Genomic DNA, 15,386 nt, shown 5'->3' on the forward strand with positions numbered 1-15,386 from the left:
GACTGAGCAAGAAGCAAAGGCAGACTTGTTAGGCAGTTTTAAGATTGAGGACATGAGTTGAATAATTAATGTAGTCCAAGAATTTGGAGATTTTGTTTGATCTTACAATGTTATACTTACACATCAATTTTAGATCCTGTATTTAGTTCTGACAAGTAATGTTTGTGTGTATTTGCTTCCCTCACCAAGCAGTATGCACTTACTCTGACATAACAGTATTTTGATTTTCCTCAAAGAAGCCACTGCTTGCCTGATCTTTGAAATTGAGATGATGCTAACTGCTCTGTAAAGATGTCATTGACAGAAGCTGCTGAGCGAATTTGTCATATCGTTGGCTTCAGTGATAGGGACAGACTGCATATGACCTTGGACAGTGCCATGAGAGGCAAAATTCGCTAGTGACTTTGGGAAGAAGGTTCTTGCTGTTCGGGAGTTGCTTGCAGCTCTTACTGTGCAAGAGGAAGGCCTAAGAACTGAGAAGAACATGGAAAAGAAAAGAGATCAGAAGTGGTGGGATTCCTGGTGGCATTAATAAAACCCTCATCAAGCCACTTTGAAATGTTTAGTTACTTGAGTCAATAACAAACCTCCCCCCATTTTATTTTTTTAAAGATTTATTTGTTTTTGTTGGAAAGGCAGATTTACAAAGAGAAGGAGAGACAAGTATCTTCCATCTGCTGGTTTGTTCCCTGAATATCTGCAACAACCAGAGCTAAGCTGATCCAAAGCCAGGAGCCGGGAGCTTCTTCTGGGTCTTTCACTTGGGTGCAGGTTCCCAGGGCTTCGGTCCATTTTCTACTACTTTCCCAGTCATAACCAAGAAGCTGGAAGGGAAGTGGAGCCGACAGGACATGAACCGGCACCCATGTGGAAAGCTGGTGCTTACAGGCATGGAGGATTAGCCGATTGAGCCATTGCACCTGCACAGGATGGTACCTCCTTCCCTCTATCTTAAGTGGATTTTCTGTCTCATAATTAAAGGAGAACTAATGGGTAAATTGTTAGCGTAGAGTTTGCCAAATCCTCTTAATGTATTGAGTGAGTGAGATGCAGATGAAATCTTGTCAGTTGTGGAACTGACAAAATGCTCTTTCCCTGACATGTTTTATGTAATCTTTTTTTTAGCATTTGTACTCTTGTGGTAAGCAATATAGTGTGACAAAAGGGAATGTCAAGCCAGTCTTGTCTGGAATCAAGTTTTGTGTTTGATACTTCCTTTGTTGTCTCAATCCTTAGAGCCCCAGATTTCTGTTGCATGAGGAGAGTAATGGTGATTTTGTAGGGTGGCTGGAAGTGTCAGATGGGATCATGGGGATGACATGTCTGGAGTGGTACTTGACACTGTTGACTCCCGTCCCACTTTCTCTTTCTCCAACCTGTAGCACAGTGCCTGGCGCATAATAGTTTGTGTTAGCGGGAAGAATGCATGCATAATTGAAAAAAAGTCATCAGAGTTGTTTTGACTTTTCTGTTCATAAATTTTTACTGTGTTCAAAGCATTTGACTTATTTAACTAATTGGTGATTTGTTTTGCAGAGGAGATCTAAATCTGACTAGATAGAATTTTTCTTCTTTCTCAGCTTTGGCAGCTGTCTCTCAGCTATTCATGTATGTTCATGTTATTATCCTAAGCTCACTGTGAGATGTAACAGTGGTGCCTAAGTCACTGAGAACTTGCGAACTTGCTTTGTGTAAGGCATCATGCTGCATAGTTGATCTGGGTTCTCATTTACTCGGCCTAATAGATCATCTTAAAGGTGTGTACTGATTCTATGGTCCAGGGAGGAAAAATGAAAGTGTGTGTAGTAGGAGCTCAGCTGACATGATTTCATTTTCCTTTTGGGGCATTAAAACCTATTTGATAATATGTATCTAGTATATAGTTATAGGTGTATATAGCATGTGGGTTAACAAACAGACCCTGTTGGAGGCAGATTGTGTGCATTGGAATCCTGGCTCCACCATTTACTAACTATATAACCTTTGGGGATTATTTAATTCCTGGGTATCCCAGGTTCATTGTCTCTAAAAGGCAGGCAATAAACTACACCTAGTTAAAGTTGTAAAGGTTAAATGAGTGTTAATCTGTAGAATCCTTAGAACATTGTCAGCAAGGTAGTCCCACTTAAATGTTAGCTGCTATGTTTAACACTTATTCTTCCAGATTCTTTATTATAGCAGTTGAAGTCAACAATCTTCTTCTTTTTTGTTTTTTAAGATTTATTTAATTGAAAGGCAGAGAGAAAGAGATCTTTATCCTCTGGCTTACTCCTCAGTTAACTATGAAAGTCAGTGTTGGGCTAGCTAAAGCCAGGACCCAGGAACGTCACATGAGTCTCCCATGTGGGTGGCAGGGATCCCAATACCTCGGCCATCTTCTGCTGCCTTCCAAGGTGCATTAGCAGAGAGCTGGATTGGAAACACAGTTGCTGGGACTTAAACTGATGCTATGTGATGTGGAATGCCTGTGTTGTAAGTGGTGGCCTAAGTCACTACATCACGATGCCAGTCCCTGAAGTTACAGTCGTAAAGTTAATCAAACTTAACTTTTGCAACTATCTTAAACTCAGATGTGTCTCTAAGTATCAAAACTAGCTAGTCAAGACTGTTATCTTCCACTGAGAACTTCTTTTTTGATAGTTTTTTTTCTTATTTTATGAATCATTGTTGATAGGTTATTTGGCCTGTGGTTACTTTGTGCCACCAACTAGATTGGTTTTGAGCTCTTAGAGAACTAAAATTATTTTTCATGTTGTCTTAGTATCATTCCTAATGCAAAGCATACTTTATAATTAATGTTCAGTTATCAGACCAGGAAAATTAGGTAGAAGGAAAATCTTTTATGTTTGTAAAGATCTATTGGCGTCAAAAGTGATCTTATTAATGTTTTGCTTCATTTTAGGTTCCCAAATATTTGTCACAGCAGTGGGCTAAAGCCCCTGGCAGAGGTGAAGTCGGAAAGCTGCGGATTGCCAAGTAAGTTACTTCTATATTATTGAGATTTTGAAAAACTGTTTTTGAAACTTTTAAATATCTTTGTATGTGATTATAGTTCTTGGTCAGGTAGAGAATTTACTTGGAAAACAGAAAGTTATGAACATTCCAGGCTTTTCCAGAGATATTTTAGGTGCCTTGTAAGGAACTGTGCTTATGCATACATACACATGTCCATCCTCCATTGCCTTTCCTACTCTCCCCCCAGCCTCAGTGAGTAGCAGGTAGTATAATTGTAATGTCATATTACAATTGGTGAGGCTTAATGGCCCTGGAGCAATGGAGTATGAAATTCCTCCGTCCCTCTCCTTTGTCCTCTGAGGGTCCAGTGTGCTTGGGTGGACATAACTGGATGCACCAAGGAATGTACTTCAGTAGTGGGACTTTGTCTGCGCTGCCATTTATACTTATTTGTCGGGTACTCAGAAGAAATAGGGAACATCTAGCACACAGCGTAATGGTGTCATTTCTTTGTTAGAAAGAGAAGTAGTCTCTGAAGCTCAGCTGGTGTTGGTGATTTCATTGGCTCTGTCTATTCATTAATTTTTTTTCAAAATTTATTTCATTTATTTGAAAGGTAGAGTTGCGGAGAAAGGGGGAGAGAGAGAGAGAGGTCTTCCAAAACTTATGACACAAAACCTGCTTTATTTGCTTTTAATTTTATAGCTTAGTGTGATTATGTGTAGAAGAAAAGATCTGGCTACCTAACATGATGCATCATCAGCCTGGTCTGGGGATTTAAGATCCTTTCAGTAATGACAGTGGATTTATAATAATTGGGACCCCAACGTGGCTGAAGAAATGTTTGAAACCAGCATGTTCCCTAGTAGGTCTCCTAGCTGCATTCTCTAGGCTGTCTTGTTTACATCCCTAATTTACCTAGTTTTCATTGCTGTTACTGAATTACCACATTCACAAACAAGTGTAGGATGGGTGAGTGTAGGCATGCGTGTGGTTAGGTTATGAGCATTTTGATTTTGAGTGTAATATGAGTCATCACATTTATATGGCTATTAACAAAAGCCACTGGTAATAGAATTTGTTGTTGTAGAATGAAGTGAGATGGTAATCTCACTTTTTCTTTTGGCTAGTTTGCTCATAGTACAGACAGTATGTTCAGTTCTCAGTGCTTCTCTTGAAGAGACATGCACAAATAAGTTCCTCAGCCAAGTAAGACTAGAAAAATGGAAACACTGAAAAATTGTCTTAAGGAACCGTTGCAGATACTAAGGCTGTTAAGAGAAGTTTTAGGGAAGACCAGGTAAACTTGTTTTCAGATATTTTTAAGACTAGAAGATGTATAATCAGTTCTTGATTCTTGAATGCATTGACCAGTTTTTTAGGTTACCTGAGATTAAAAAAGAAATGTTCATTTGGGTAGAAAATATAAACAGCTGAGGTTTTCGAAAGACAAGAGGATACTGGTTATGAGTATGGGCCTGAATATGAACTGATTTTGTTGCTTACTGGCTGTCTTTTGGGGCCAGATGTTTGTTTAGTTAGGACATGGGGCTGATGCAGCATAGATTCAATACATTAATAATTTTTCTTACTCTGTAAGTCATTCTACATACGCACAGCTGAGCAGAGGAAACTGCTGCTTGTGTAAGGTAACATAAAGTGTGGACCTCACCTTCCTACCAGTCTCCCAGAGTTAGCGATGTGGCATGGACCAAAAGCTAGGAGGATGTGCTGTGGGGTGGAGGTGGGAGAGAAGAATGGCAGCAGGGGGTGCAACTCTTCCCCAGATTGGTTCTGTCTTTGATACCTGGAAAAGGGAGAATCCAATTATGAATAAGATGAGACAAACATAACAACAGTTGGTAAGATTTGGGCCATTATTGCCAAGCAACTTTTGTGATGTTCCTAAATTGTTGTACTTGAATTCTTTTTATACTTTTGGACATCTGCTGTGTGCCACGTTTTAACTATTCATTTACTTACTTATTTATGCTTGAGCTTTTTGATTGTCACATCCAGGCTTCTTTGATATCACTATCCGGCCTCAGAATACTACAGTTCTCTCAATAGTTGATTCATGTTGTATTTGTTGACAATCATGAAGCATAGGCCACTAACCTGGCTTCTCTGAAAGACTTTAATTTTTTTTTTAAAGATTTATTTTTATTGGAAAGGTGGACTTACAGAGAGAAGGACAGACAAAGTGAAAGATCTTCAAACCACTGATTCATTTCTCAGATGGCCACAATGGCCAGAGCTAGGTGAATCTGAAGTCAGGAGCCAGGAGTTTCTTCTGGGTCTCCTATGCGGGTGCAGGGTCTCAAGGCTTCGGGCCATGCTCCACTGCTTTCCCAGGCCACAAGCAGGGAGCTAGATGGGAGGTGGAGAAGCTGAGACATGAACTTGTGCCCATATGAGATCCCAGTGTGTTAGGGGAAGGATTAGCCAGTTGTACCATCATACTAGGTCCTCTAGCTGTCTTTCTAAGCACAGTTAACAGACCCATGAGTAATATTTCTGTTGAGAAATTGAATTAGCTTAGAATAGGAATATGCCATTGATAATAGCAGACTTTTTCAAGCTAGTCTAAAAATATCCATATACACATATACTGAAATATATACATATATATGTATATATAGCATTTGTGCAACACATACATGGTATTGCTGCTCAAAACAAGGAAAGAGTAATCCCACTGTTTTCTGTGCCTCACAGCTTTAGCATTATGCCCTGTTCTCGGTGGTGTCTCTATATTGAGACAGAAATAAATGCATCCAGCTAAGTGTGATGCGATAATGAGCAGAAAAGACAGAAAAAAATTGTACCTTGACTCAATCACTCATTTATTTCTAGGAACTATTCCACAGAAGTGGCAAGTTAGTGATACAAAGATATAAAATACATTAATTCAGCCCTGATTATAGTAGAGAAAAATAATTTATGCCTTCAGTTTTGTTACTAAAGGATTATTTAAACTGTATACCCTTTTAAAGATGTATTCTTATTTGGAAGGCAGATTTATAAAGAGAAGGAGAGACAGAAAGATCTTCCATTTCTGGTTCATTTACCAGATAGCTCCAACAGCCAGAGGTGAGCCAATCTGAGGGCAGGATCCAGGAGCTTCTTCTGTGTCTTCCACACGGGTGCAGGGTCCCAAGGTTTTGAGCCATCCTCTGCTGCTTTCCCAGGTCACAAGGAGGGAGCTGGATGGGAAGTGGAACTGCCGAGATTAGAACCAGCGCCCATATGGGTTCCTGGTGCTTGCAAGGAGAGGGTCAGACAGTTGTGGCATCATACTAGACCCTAAATTCTGTACCCTTTAAAAACAATACTTTTATTTAAAAAAAAACTCAAAGTATAAGAATTGGAAGAACAGTATAAAAGTCTTTTTGCTTAACCAACTGAAAGTTACCAACCTTATGCCATGACCCTCAAATATTCTATTTTTTTTTTTTTTTTCCTACAAAGACCTGGGACTTGTGTTGTGATGCAGCAGGTTAAGCCACCAGCTGTGACACTGGGTTCCAGATGAGCGCTGGTTGGAGTCTTCACTTCCCTGCCTTAACCAGCTCCCTGCTAATGTGTCTTGGAAGGCAGCAAAAGTACTAGTACTTGTGCTCCTACCAACCATTTGGAAGATATGAATGGAATTCCATGCCTCCAGGCTTTGGCCTGGTCCAGTCCTGACTTGGTGGCCATTGAGGGGGTGTACTGGTGGATGGAGACAGACTTACTCCATCTTTCCCACTTTCTCTGTCATTCTACCTTTCAAATCAATAAAACAAGTCTTAAAAAAAAAAAAAAAGCATTCTCCAACCTAATCACAATCTACCTCTCAGAATCAGTACACTAACTGAATTCAGCTGTTACTACTACCTGATCCTCAGATTTCATCCATGGCTCATCAGTTGAGTAACACTCTGAAGGAAAAGGAGTAGAGCCTGAGGTTTCATTGTTATGTCTTTTTTAGTTTCCTTCATTCGAAAACATTTCAAAGTCCTCCCTTAACTTTTGTAGTGTTACTGAGTTGTTCTGTTGGTGCAGGGTGGTTTTGTCAGATCCTTCTTTGTGATCAAATTTGGGTTATAGGTCTTTGGCAGGAGTATAGCAGTGGAGAAGTTAGGTTTGTGTGTTTTCAGCTTGTCTCATTATTGTTAATTGTAACACTTTTCGCTTGATTAAGGGATGCATTTTTTTTAATTATTTTTATTTGAATGGCAGAATTACACAGAGACAGAGAGGTCTTCCTTCTCGTTTACTCCCCAAGTGGCCTGAATGGCTAGAGCTGGGCCAATCTGAAATCAGTGGCTAAGATCTTACGCATCTCCCACATGGATGGAAGGCCCAAGCACTTGAGCCATCCTCTTGCTTTCCCAGAGCAAAGCTGGGAGCTGGATCTGAAGTGGAGCAGCTGGAACTCCAGCTAGTGCCCATATTGGATTCTGGCATAGCAGATGCAGGCTCAGCTTACTATGCCCTGATATTTGCCCTCTTAAGGGATGTCTTCTCAATTTCTTCACTGTAAATGTGCTCTTCCCTGTGCAGTTAATGTATTCATATGTGTGTGTGTGTGTGTGTGTGAGAGAGAGAGAGAGAGAGAGAGCGAGAGAGAGAGAGAGAGAGAGAGAGAAAATGTTTCCATTTGCTGGATTAACTCCCCAAATGCTCATAGTCCTTGAGATTTGGCCCGGCAAAAGCTGAAAACCAGGAACTCAATCCAGGCCTTGCATGTGGGTGGAAGGGTCTTAACTACTTGAGCCTTCCTTGATCTGCAAGTAGCAGAAAGCTGGGATCTGGTATCAAACCTGGATACGGCAATGTAGAACCCAAGTCTGGTGTAGGACTCCAATATATAATGCAATATAAGGACACAAATGCAGCTTCTTGACCTCAGTGCTAGACTTAACTCCTACATAAGTTTGTAAGTATTCAATAGTTGACTTTTCTTCCTAGAAAATTAATTCATCCAGGACTTACTACTTTGATTATTCCAGCTAACATGCTGTTCTATACAGATATGAGAATGAAGTTGTTCCTCTTCCTGTGTTCCCTAATTTGCGTTTGAGTGATTTCCAGTTACCCAGACTGTAAATGTCAACATTATCTGTTTTCTTTTCCTGCCCACTTGCAGTCATTTCCTTTTCTGTAGCCTCTCTCAGGTCACGTATGACCCAGTCATGGACCCCTACTTTGCATTCGACCACACTGTGATTCACTACTTTTATATGGGTTTTTGTATTTACCTCCATATAGAATTCCATTAACCTTATGAGAATGTCTTCTGTCACATTGCCTTTGTTCTATTGCCTCTCCGTCATAAAGTTAGCTAAATTAAATGCCTCTAGATACAAAATTCAGAAGTGATAGTGTTGTTAAATGATATGGCAAACTGGCTGGAGGCTTAGAATCACAAACTGGGTCCACTCACTTGCAGAAAAACTATCACTGGGCCTCATACAATGGCTCTGTTGGCTAATCCTCCCTCTTAAAGAACTGGGATCAAATATGGCTGCTGGCTCATGTCCCAGCTGCTCCACTTCCTGTCCAAGTTCCTGCTTGTGGTCCTGGAAGAGAGAGTAGAGGATGGCCCAAAGACTTGGGACCCTGCACCCACATGGGAGACCCGGAAGAAGTTCCTGGCTCTTGGCTTCAGATCAGCTCATCTTGAGTTGTTGTGGCCTCTTGAGTCTCTCTGTCCTCTCTGTAGATCTGCCTTTCCAATAAAAATGAATGAATCTTTACATTTAAAAAATCCAATCACTTACATCAGGACAATCAGGGAAGTAGAAGAAAGTAGGTCTTTATTCCAATGTTTAGAGCAAGGAGCTGGGCAGCTGTTACTTAATTCCTGGGTTCCCTGAGGAGTTGGGGTGAAGGTTTCTATAGACAGAAAATTGGGGCTGAAAGGTGCACACATGCAAGGTTCCTGATTTGTCAGCCATGCTGTGATCTATAGAGGATTTACAATAATCTAGTGGGCTCCAACTCTTGATGTGGGGATTACTCAAATCTAGTTTCAGGATTTCCTTGCAGATCATACTCGCCATTAAGGTATTTATCTGTTGGAGAGGCAGATGACTCCTGGGAAATCACTCCCTTAAGTCAGTGAGACCTTGTGCTAAGGAGAGACAGACAAGGTCACGTGGGGCTAATGGAAAGGAAAGGAACTGTGGTAAATTCAGTGTCTGACCTAAATGCATGTCAAGGGGATTGTTGTCATGTCACTCTGGAAACACTTGCTGCCAGATCTTCCAGTCTGCACAGAGAGGCTGGAAATTCTGAATTTTATGTGAAATCTTAAAATGTTCTCACTTCTTTTTTACATACTTCACCAACAGAAGGTGTTTGACATTGCATTTTAACATAGGAAAGACTGAGAAGAAGTCCTACAGTAAACAAATCTGTTCTAGAATGTGGGCTCCTTAGCCTTACCCCGAGAGACTCTTAGCATCCCACCCCAGGCTGTCATTCACTGGTGTCAGAAAGAAGGTGCTAGGCACTTTGTCATTTCTGCTGTTTAGCTTAGGCTAGTATGCTCCTCACTCATATCCTCTTTTTCTGGCTTCAGGTTCATAAAAGCTTGTATTCCTGTATCCTGCACCCAACACAGTGGTGCTGGATAATGTATTTATTCTTAATGATTGAGTAACAAAATGAGATTAGGTTGGAACTAACCTGGGTATTAGGGAGAAAGCAGTAGTTTCCTGATGGGTCTTCATGTCTGTTTACCTTTCATCCATTATATGTATGTTTTCTGTTGCCAACTTCCAGAGGTACATCTTTGTAATACTGTTTTTTTTTTTTTTCTAACAATGTCTGTGGATTTCCATGGCCCAAAGTGAGGTCCGTATTTTTGAGTCATGTTGTTCAAGAACTTCCACAGTTTAGCCTTGGTTCTCCCTGGTAGTTCATCTGCTGTCCTTATTTCGCTCTTTGGCAGCCAAATCTGATCACTGACTTGTTGTCAGACCCATTCATGGTTTTGCTGAGCTGTTCACTCCTGGAACTGTATTTCCCACCTGCAGTCCTTCAAGGCTCAGCTCAGAGCTGCCCTTTAAAGTCCTCCCTTCTAGTAAGAATGAGTTACTTTGAAGGATTCGCTTATTTATTTGCAAAGCAGAACAACAGAAACAGAGATCTTCCATTCTGCTGGCTCACTCTCCAGATGGCTGCAATAGCCAGGTCAGGGCTAAGCCAAAGCCATAAGCCAGGAACTCCATCTTGGTGTTCCACATGGATGATGGTGGCTCAAGTGTGTATGCAGGAAGCTGACATTTATTAAAAATATCTAGGAATCAAGCCAGTACTGCAACAGTGTAATCTGCTGTACCCTTTTTTAAAAATATATTTTTTATTTATTCATTCATTGAAGAGGTAGCAAGACAGAAGGTGAAGAAGAGAGAGAACACACTTACCCACTGGCCTGCAAAAGTCTGGAAACTGAAGCTGGGAGTTGAATATAGATGTTCCATTTCTACAAATGACTTCTGGGCTCTGAGCTGAGCCAATCCAAAACCAGGAGTCAGGAGCTTCTTCCAGGTGTTCATGTGGATGCAGAGCCCCATGGACTTGAGCCATTCCCTTCTGCTTTCCTAGTCCATAAGTGGAGAGCTAGATCAAAAGTGAGGACAAAAACTGGTGTCCATATGGGATGTCAACACCACAGATGGAGACTTAGCCTACTACACTATGGCGCTGTCCCCTAGATTGGGTATTTGTGAAACTTTTTTCAAAGCTAATTTTTACTTATTTGAAAGGCATGGTGACAGAGACTTCACTCTTGCATCTGCTGGTTCACTTGCCTAAGACCTTCAACAGCTAGTGCTATTGAACCCAGACGCTTTGGTATCGGATGTTAGTGTCTTGAGTGCCATTTTTACTGGCATGCCAAATGGCTGCTGTTCAATTTGATATTAAGTAGATGTTCAAATTCTGCTGAGTGAAAAAGTTCTCAAAAGTAAAGGTAAGTATTATAATGAGATAATTATTTGGACAAATGATTGTATGACAGATTGTGAAAGCATTAAATGACACAGGCTCATAATATCTACAGCGATCATGTGGAATTAGTGTGACTTTGTTTTTCCTGTAGAATCATAAGTAGGGTAGTCGGAGAGATCCCAGTGTAAATATTAATATCTTACATGTAATGCTTTATGCAAATGTGAAGTACTGATATTTCTTTAACTTTTAATTCTCATTTGAAAAGGAAATGAAAGCTAAACAATTTAAAAGATTTCTTTTGCTCTTTTTTTAGGAATCAAGGAAGGACTGAGGTAAGATTATTATTTATATACAACTTATTTGACGGATGAACTTGTTTTACTTTTCATTACATTAGTAAATAGAATTATTGTTTGCCTTCTGGAAAACTCCGTGTCAGCTGAGTGACTGACAGGAATACATAGATACAGGTGCCACTGGTGTGTGGATGAGTGAGCTCTTTCGTGGTTCATTTTCAGCATTTTCCTCCCTTGCCTTCAGTATGTCTCTTGTCAGTACTATGAAATAGAATTAAGTATTACTTTTGGTATTCCCTTCACTGTGGCACGGGCATTAACTTTGGATGTTTTAGGGCTTTAGATTTTAATGTGCTAAATCCAGTTCATAATTTACAGCATATATCACAGTATTAATGCTATTAGGTACTTAATAGATGTTTATGATCTTTGAACCTGGGCTGTAATTGTATGTTTATAAATCATTCTAATATAAAATTCGACAGGCCTTTAGAGAGATGTAGTGAATAGTAAAAATCTTTTTGAAAGAACACTTATGTGTTTTATTCTAAACCTTACTGTTATATTTTATTGTGAATATTTACTTGTATTTGTTAAAGTGTTAAAAAAATCAAACAGTACCATGTATGTTTCCAGTAATCATTAGAACTTAAAAAAGAACTCAACCCTCCATTTATGGGAGCATTTAACTTTTCAGAATGAATACCTCACTTTTTCCTTTTTTTTAATTAAGCCTTTTAAATATTCTTAAAATACTCACACATTCTACAAACATCATTTTCTTTCCATGTGCCAGGAATGTTGTTAGGTCTTAGCATATGAAGGTAATAACACATGAACTGAGAGCCCTTTGGAAAAACATAATTTGACTTCTGTTTTGAGAATATTTCTTTAGCCACAGACCAGAGAAAAGAAGCTGGGTTTATAGTGTTGGGAAAGTTCTGTATGGTTTTGAGAATTGGGAATAAATTCTCCTTAATGACTAAGTATTAAAGGTTTTAGAAATTCAAAAATGTTTACTAGACTAGCTGGAAAATTTATTTTTAAAAGTGATTTATAATAAAAATTTATGTACAGATAATTTTAGTTCAGGGGTCTATATTAAGAAGCTTTGGTTAATGTGACTCGTAGGTGTCATTTACTTTGAATGAAGATCTTGCAAATATTCATGATATTGGTGGGAAACCAGCTTCAGTCAGTGCTCCCCGAGAACATCCATTTGTTTTGCAAAGTGTTGGAGGACAGACCCTAACAGTATTCACCGAGAGCTCATCAGGTAAGGTGAAAGAACTTTTAATCACGATCAGTTTCCAGATCATTCAGTGCAAATGTTTTAAACTGCATTTTTGTAATGAGGTATTTTAATGGATCAAGAATACTTACTTGTAAATTAACTAGCTGGAAATTTTTTCCAGTTTATATTCAGTATGATGTATATGTTTATTTTCATTTTTTCTTAGTTTATTGTTCATTGCATTTAGAATATTACAAATTTTTAAAAAAGAGTTGTGTATTTATTTGAAACATATATAGAGAGGAGGGGGAGGGAGGGAGAAAGAAAAAGAGATCTTCTATTGGTTGGTTTACTCTCCAGATGGTCACAATGGCTGGGTGGTAGGCTAGCCTGAGGCCAGGAGCCATGAACTTCATCCTAGTCTCCCACATGGGTAGAAGGAGTTCAAGTACCCTACTCCTTTCGCATGCACATTAGTAGGGAGCTGGATCAGAAATGGAGCAGCTGGTACTGCAGCCAGTGGTCAAATGGTATGCTGTGTTACAGCCAGTGGCTTAACCTACTGTATTGTTTAGGCTCCTTGAGCGTTACTATTAAAGTAACAATCTTTCTTAGTATAGTGAGATGAATTATTTAATAAACGATTTATTTACTTCAGTTGGAAAGACAGAAGCAAATCCATCCTCTGGTTTACTCCCCAAGTGACTACAATAGCTGGAGCTGAGATGATCTGAAGTCAGGAGCCAGGAGCTTCTTCCAGGTCTCCAATATGGGTGCAGGGTCCCAAGTCTTTGGACCATCCTCGACTGCTTTCCCAGGCCATGAGCAGAGAGCTGAATTGGAAGTGGAGCGGCTGGGATGGGAATCCATGCCCATATGGGACGCTCGTACTTTAAGGGAAGAGGATTAGCCATTTGAGCATTGCACTAGGCCTGAAACGAATTTTCTTACATCAGGTTTTTAAAAACTGATTGAGCAGATCTTTACCTTAACAGTGAAGGCACTTGGATCCCAGTTTTAGATTACCCTGGGGTCTAGTTCCTGGTCCTGACTCTAACTTCCTACTCAGCAGACCCTGTGGAGTGATGGCGATGGGTTAAGTAATGGGTTTCTGCCACCCATGTGGGAGCCCTAGACTGAGTGCTCAGCTTCCAGTGAGCTTGGTCCATCTCTGACTTGTGGGAGCATTTGGGGAGTGGACTGGTGGATGCAAGAGTCTCTGTCCCCTGTTCTCTGAGTAACTCCCCATCTCCCTCTCCCCCTCTCACATGTTAATAATATCAGTGTTTAAAGAATATGCTCATTATAAGTTTTATAGCTTAGATTGCCAATAGCCACATAAGCAGACTTAAACATTTATAGTTTTTTTTTTTTTTCTCACTCTTATGTGACTAACAGCTTTTTGATGTGACTAATGGCTTTTTGGTCATATGGTTTAAAGCAAAGGGTTAAAAAAAACAAAAGATGGATTTCACAAGCTTATTTTGGTGCTATAGTAATGTGTGGTATCGTCTGAGTGTTCCAATTGATAGAAAATACTAAAATAACTATCTTCAGTACATGCATATTTGAGTTGGTGAGCCAACCATTCAATAAGTAGTTCTTATGTGCTAATTTGTAGCTTATTATGCCTATATCCAAGGATTTGAAATCATTGAAATTTTCTTTAGTTTTGTTAGTATCCATGGAGTGAAAGAGTCATGGGCCTCCCAGGTGGTAAAAAAGGAGGTGTGGGGTCTTGTTAAAATTTGAAGTAAGGGAAAAGAAATTTTTTGTTATTGTTAAAAAAGCTTTTTTTTTTAAAGCATCTTATTAGGGACTGATTTTTCCAAAGCGTAATCAGTTGTTAATAATACAAAAATCAGAGATTTGGAAGCTAACATTTGTTACCCTCAAAATTTTCACTTTGATATTTTAAATTCTTTACTGTTGTGCTCTTGTTGAACATTTTTAACTCAGATTTCTGATTATGGTGTACTCTAAAGTGAAGAATATGGTTTTATATGGATTATCTGGCAGGGATGTGGAAATAGATAAAGAAGATTGTCATTTTTATTCTAGAGTTTGGACAGTCTGTTCTTGCTTTGTAGAATTGTATCATGTTTTCATAGAACAAAAACTTGCTTTGTAGAATGGAATTTTTTGCTTCTCAATCTCGTTAATTATTTCTGTTTTCGTGTCTTTGTTCCTTGACTCTGTTTGTACATTTCTGTTTTAGTTTCTTCATCTGAGAAAGGAGAATACAAGAGATTTACATTTATATGTAAATATATTAAAATGCTTAGACATTGCTGGCTGCAGAGTGAATGTTCATTAACTATTAGTTATTATCATTACCTCTTTATACTTTAGGTTTCAAGTTTAAGGTATCTGCGTGTATTAAAAGAAGTGCACTTCATTTCATAAATCTCAATTGACAGATTGTTTCTGATTTGTGTTTCTTGATTGCCGGAGGGTGTGAGAAGAAAACTCGTAGAGTGGTTAATGATTTATCTTTGTCTGAGAGGTATTATTTGAATGTTTGCTGCTTTTAGTCATTAAGGCAAGAATCATGCAAGTGGGTTACTTGAATGTCCAAATTCAGATTGCAGGGACTCACTGGCTACCACAGCACGTTTGAAGTGAAATATACATGGATCTGTCTTTGGCATTGGCTGAAGTCTCCACGGAGCGTGCTGTGCAGAAAGCTGCAGTTCCTCCTCTAGATTTACTGTCTTGGTTGGTCATGGGCCTGCCAAAGTGCCAGTGAAAGCTATTTTACGCTGAGAAGGCTGTTCTACGTTGAAATGTAGGGAAATAATATTTTGAATATCTAAAACATGTCTATCATTAGTAATAATTTTGTTTTTAGGCTCTCCATTTCCTTTTAATGGTGTTCAGGTATATAAGATATTGGGATTTTGTAAGGAAAAGCTGTCGGAGTTCAGTATGTTAGGCACTTTTTATTTTAATAA

At 39.2% G+C, this 15,386-nt stretch overlaps 1 protein-coding gene across 2 annotated transcripts in view; it reads left to right on the top strand.

The window, feature by feature from the left end:
- The window catches only part of GTF2F2 (general transcription factor IIF subunit 2), a 132,280-nt gene that overhangs the window by 7,926 nt on the left and 108,968 nt on the right, over positions 1-15,386 (top strand). For both annotated transcript variants that reach the window (XR_005884937.1, XM_040991375.1), the window contains exons 2-4: positions 2,903-2,976; positions 11,216-11,234; positions 12,330-12,474. Coding sequence is in view for 1 of the 2 variants with exons in the window: in XM_040991375.1 (XP_040847309.1) it covers positions 2,903-2,976; positions 11,216-11,234; positions 12,330-12,474 (238 nt within the window). In the remaining variant the exon portion in view is untranslated. The remainder of the gene's footprint in view (positions 1-2,902; positions 2,977-11,215; positions 11,235-12,329; positions 12,475-15,386) is intronic.

This window comes from Ochotona curzoniae, unplaced genomic scaffold (genome assembly GCF_017591425.1).
Source record: "Ochotona curzoniae isolate NIBS_2020 unplaced genomic scaffold, NIBS_Ocur_1.0 contig_64, whole genome shotgun sequence".
NCBI lineage: Eukaryota > Metazoa > Chordata > Mammalia > Lagomorpha > Ochotonidae > Ochotona > Ochotona curzoniae.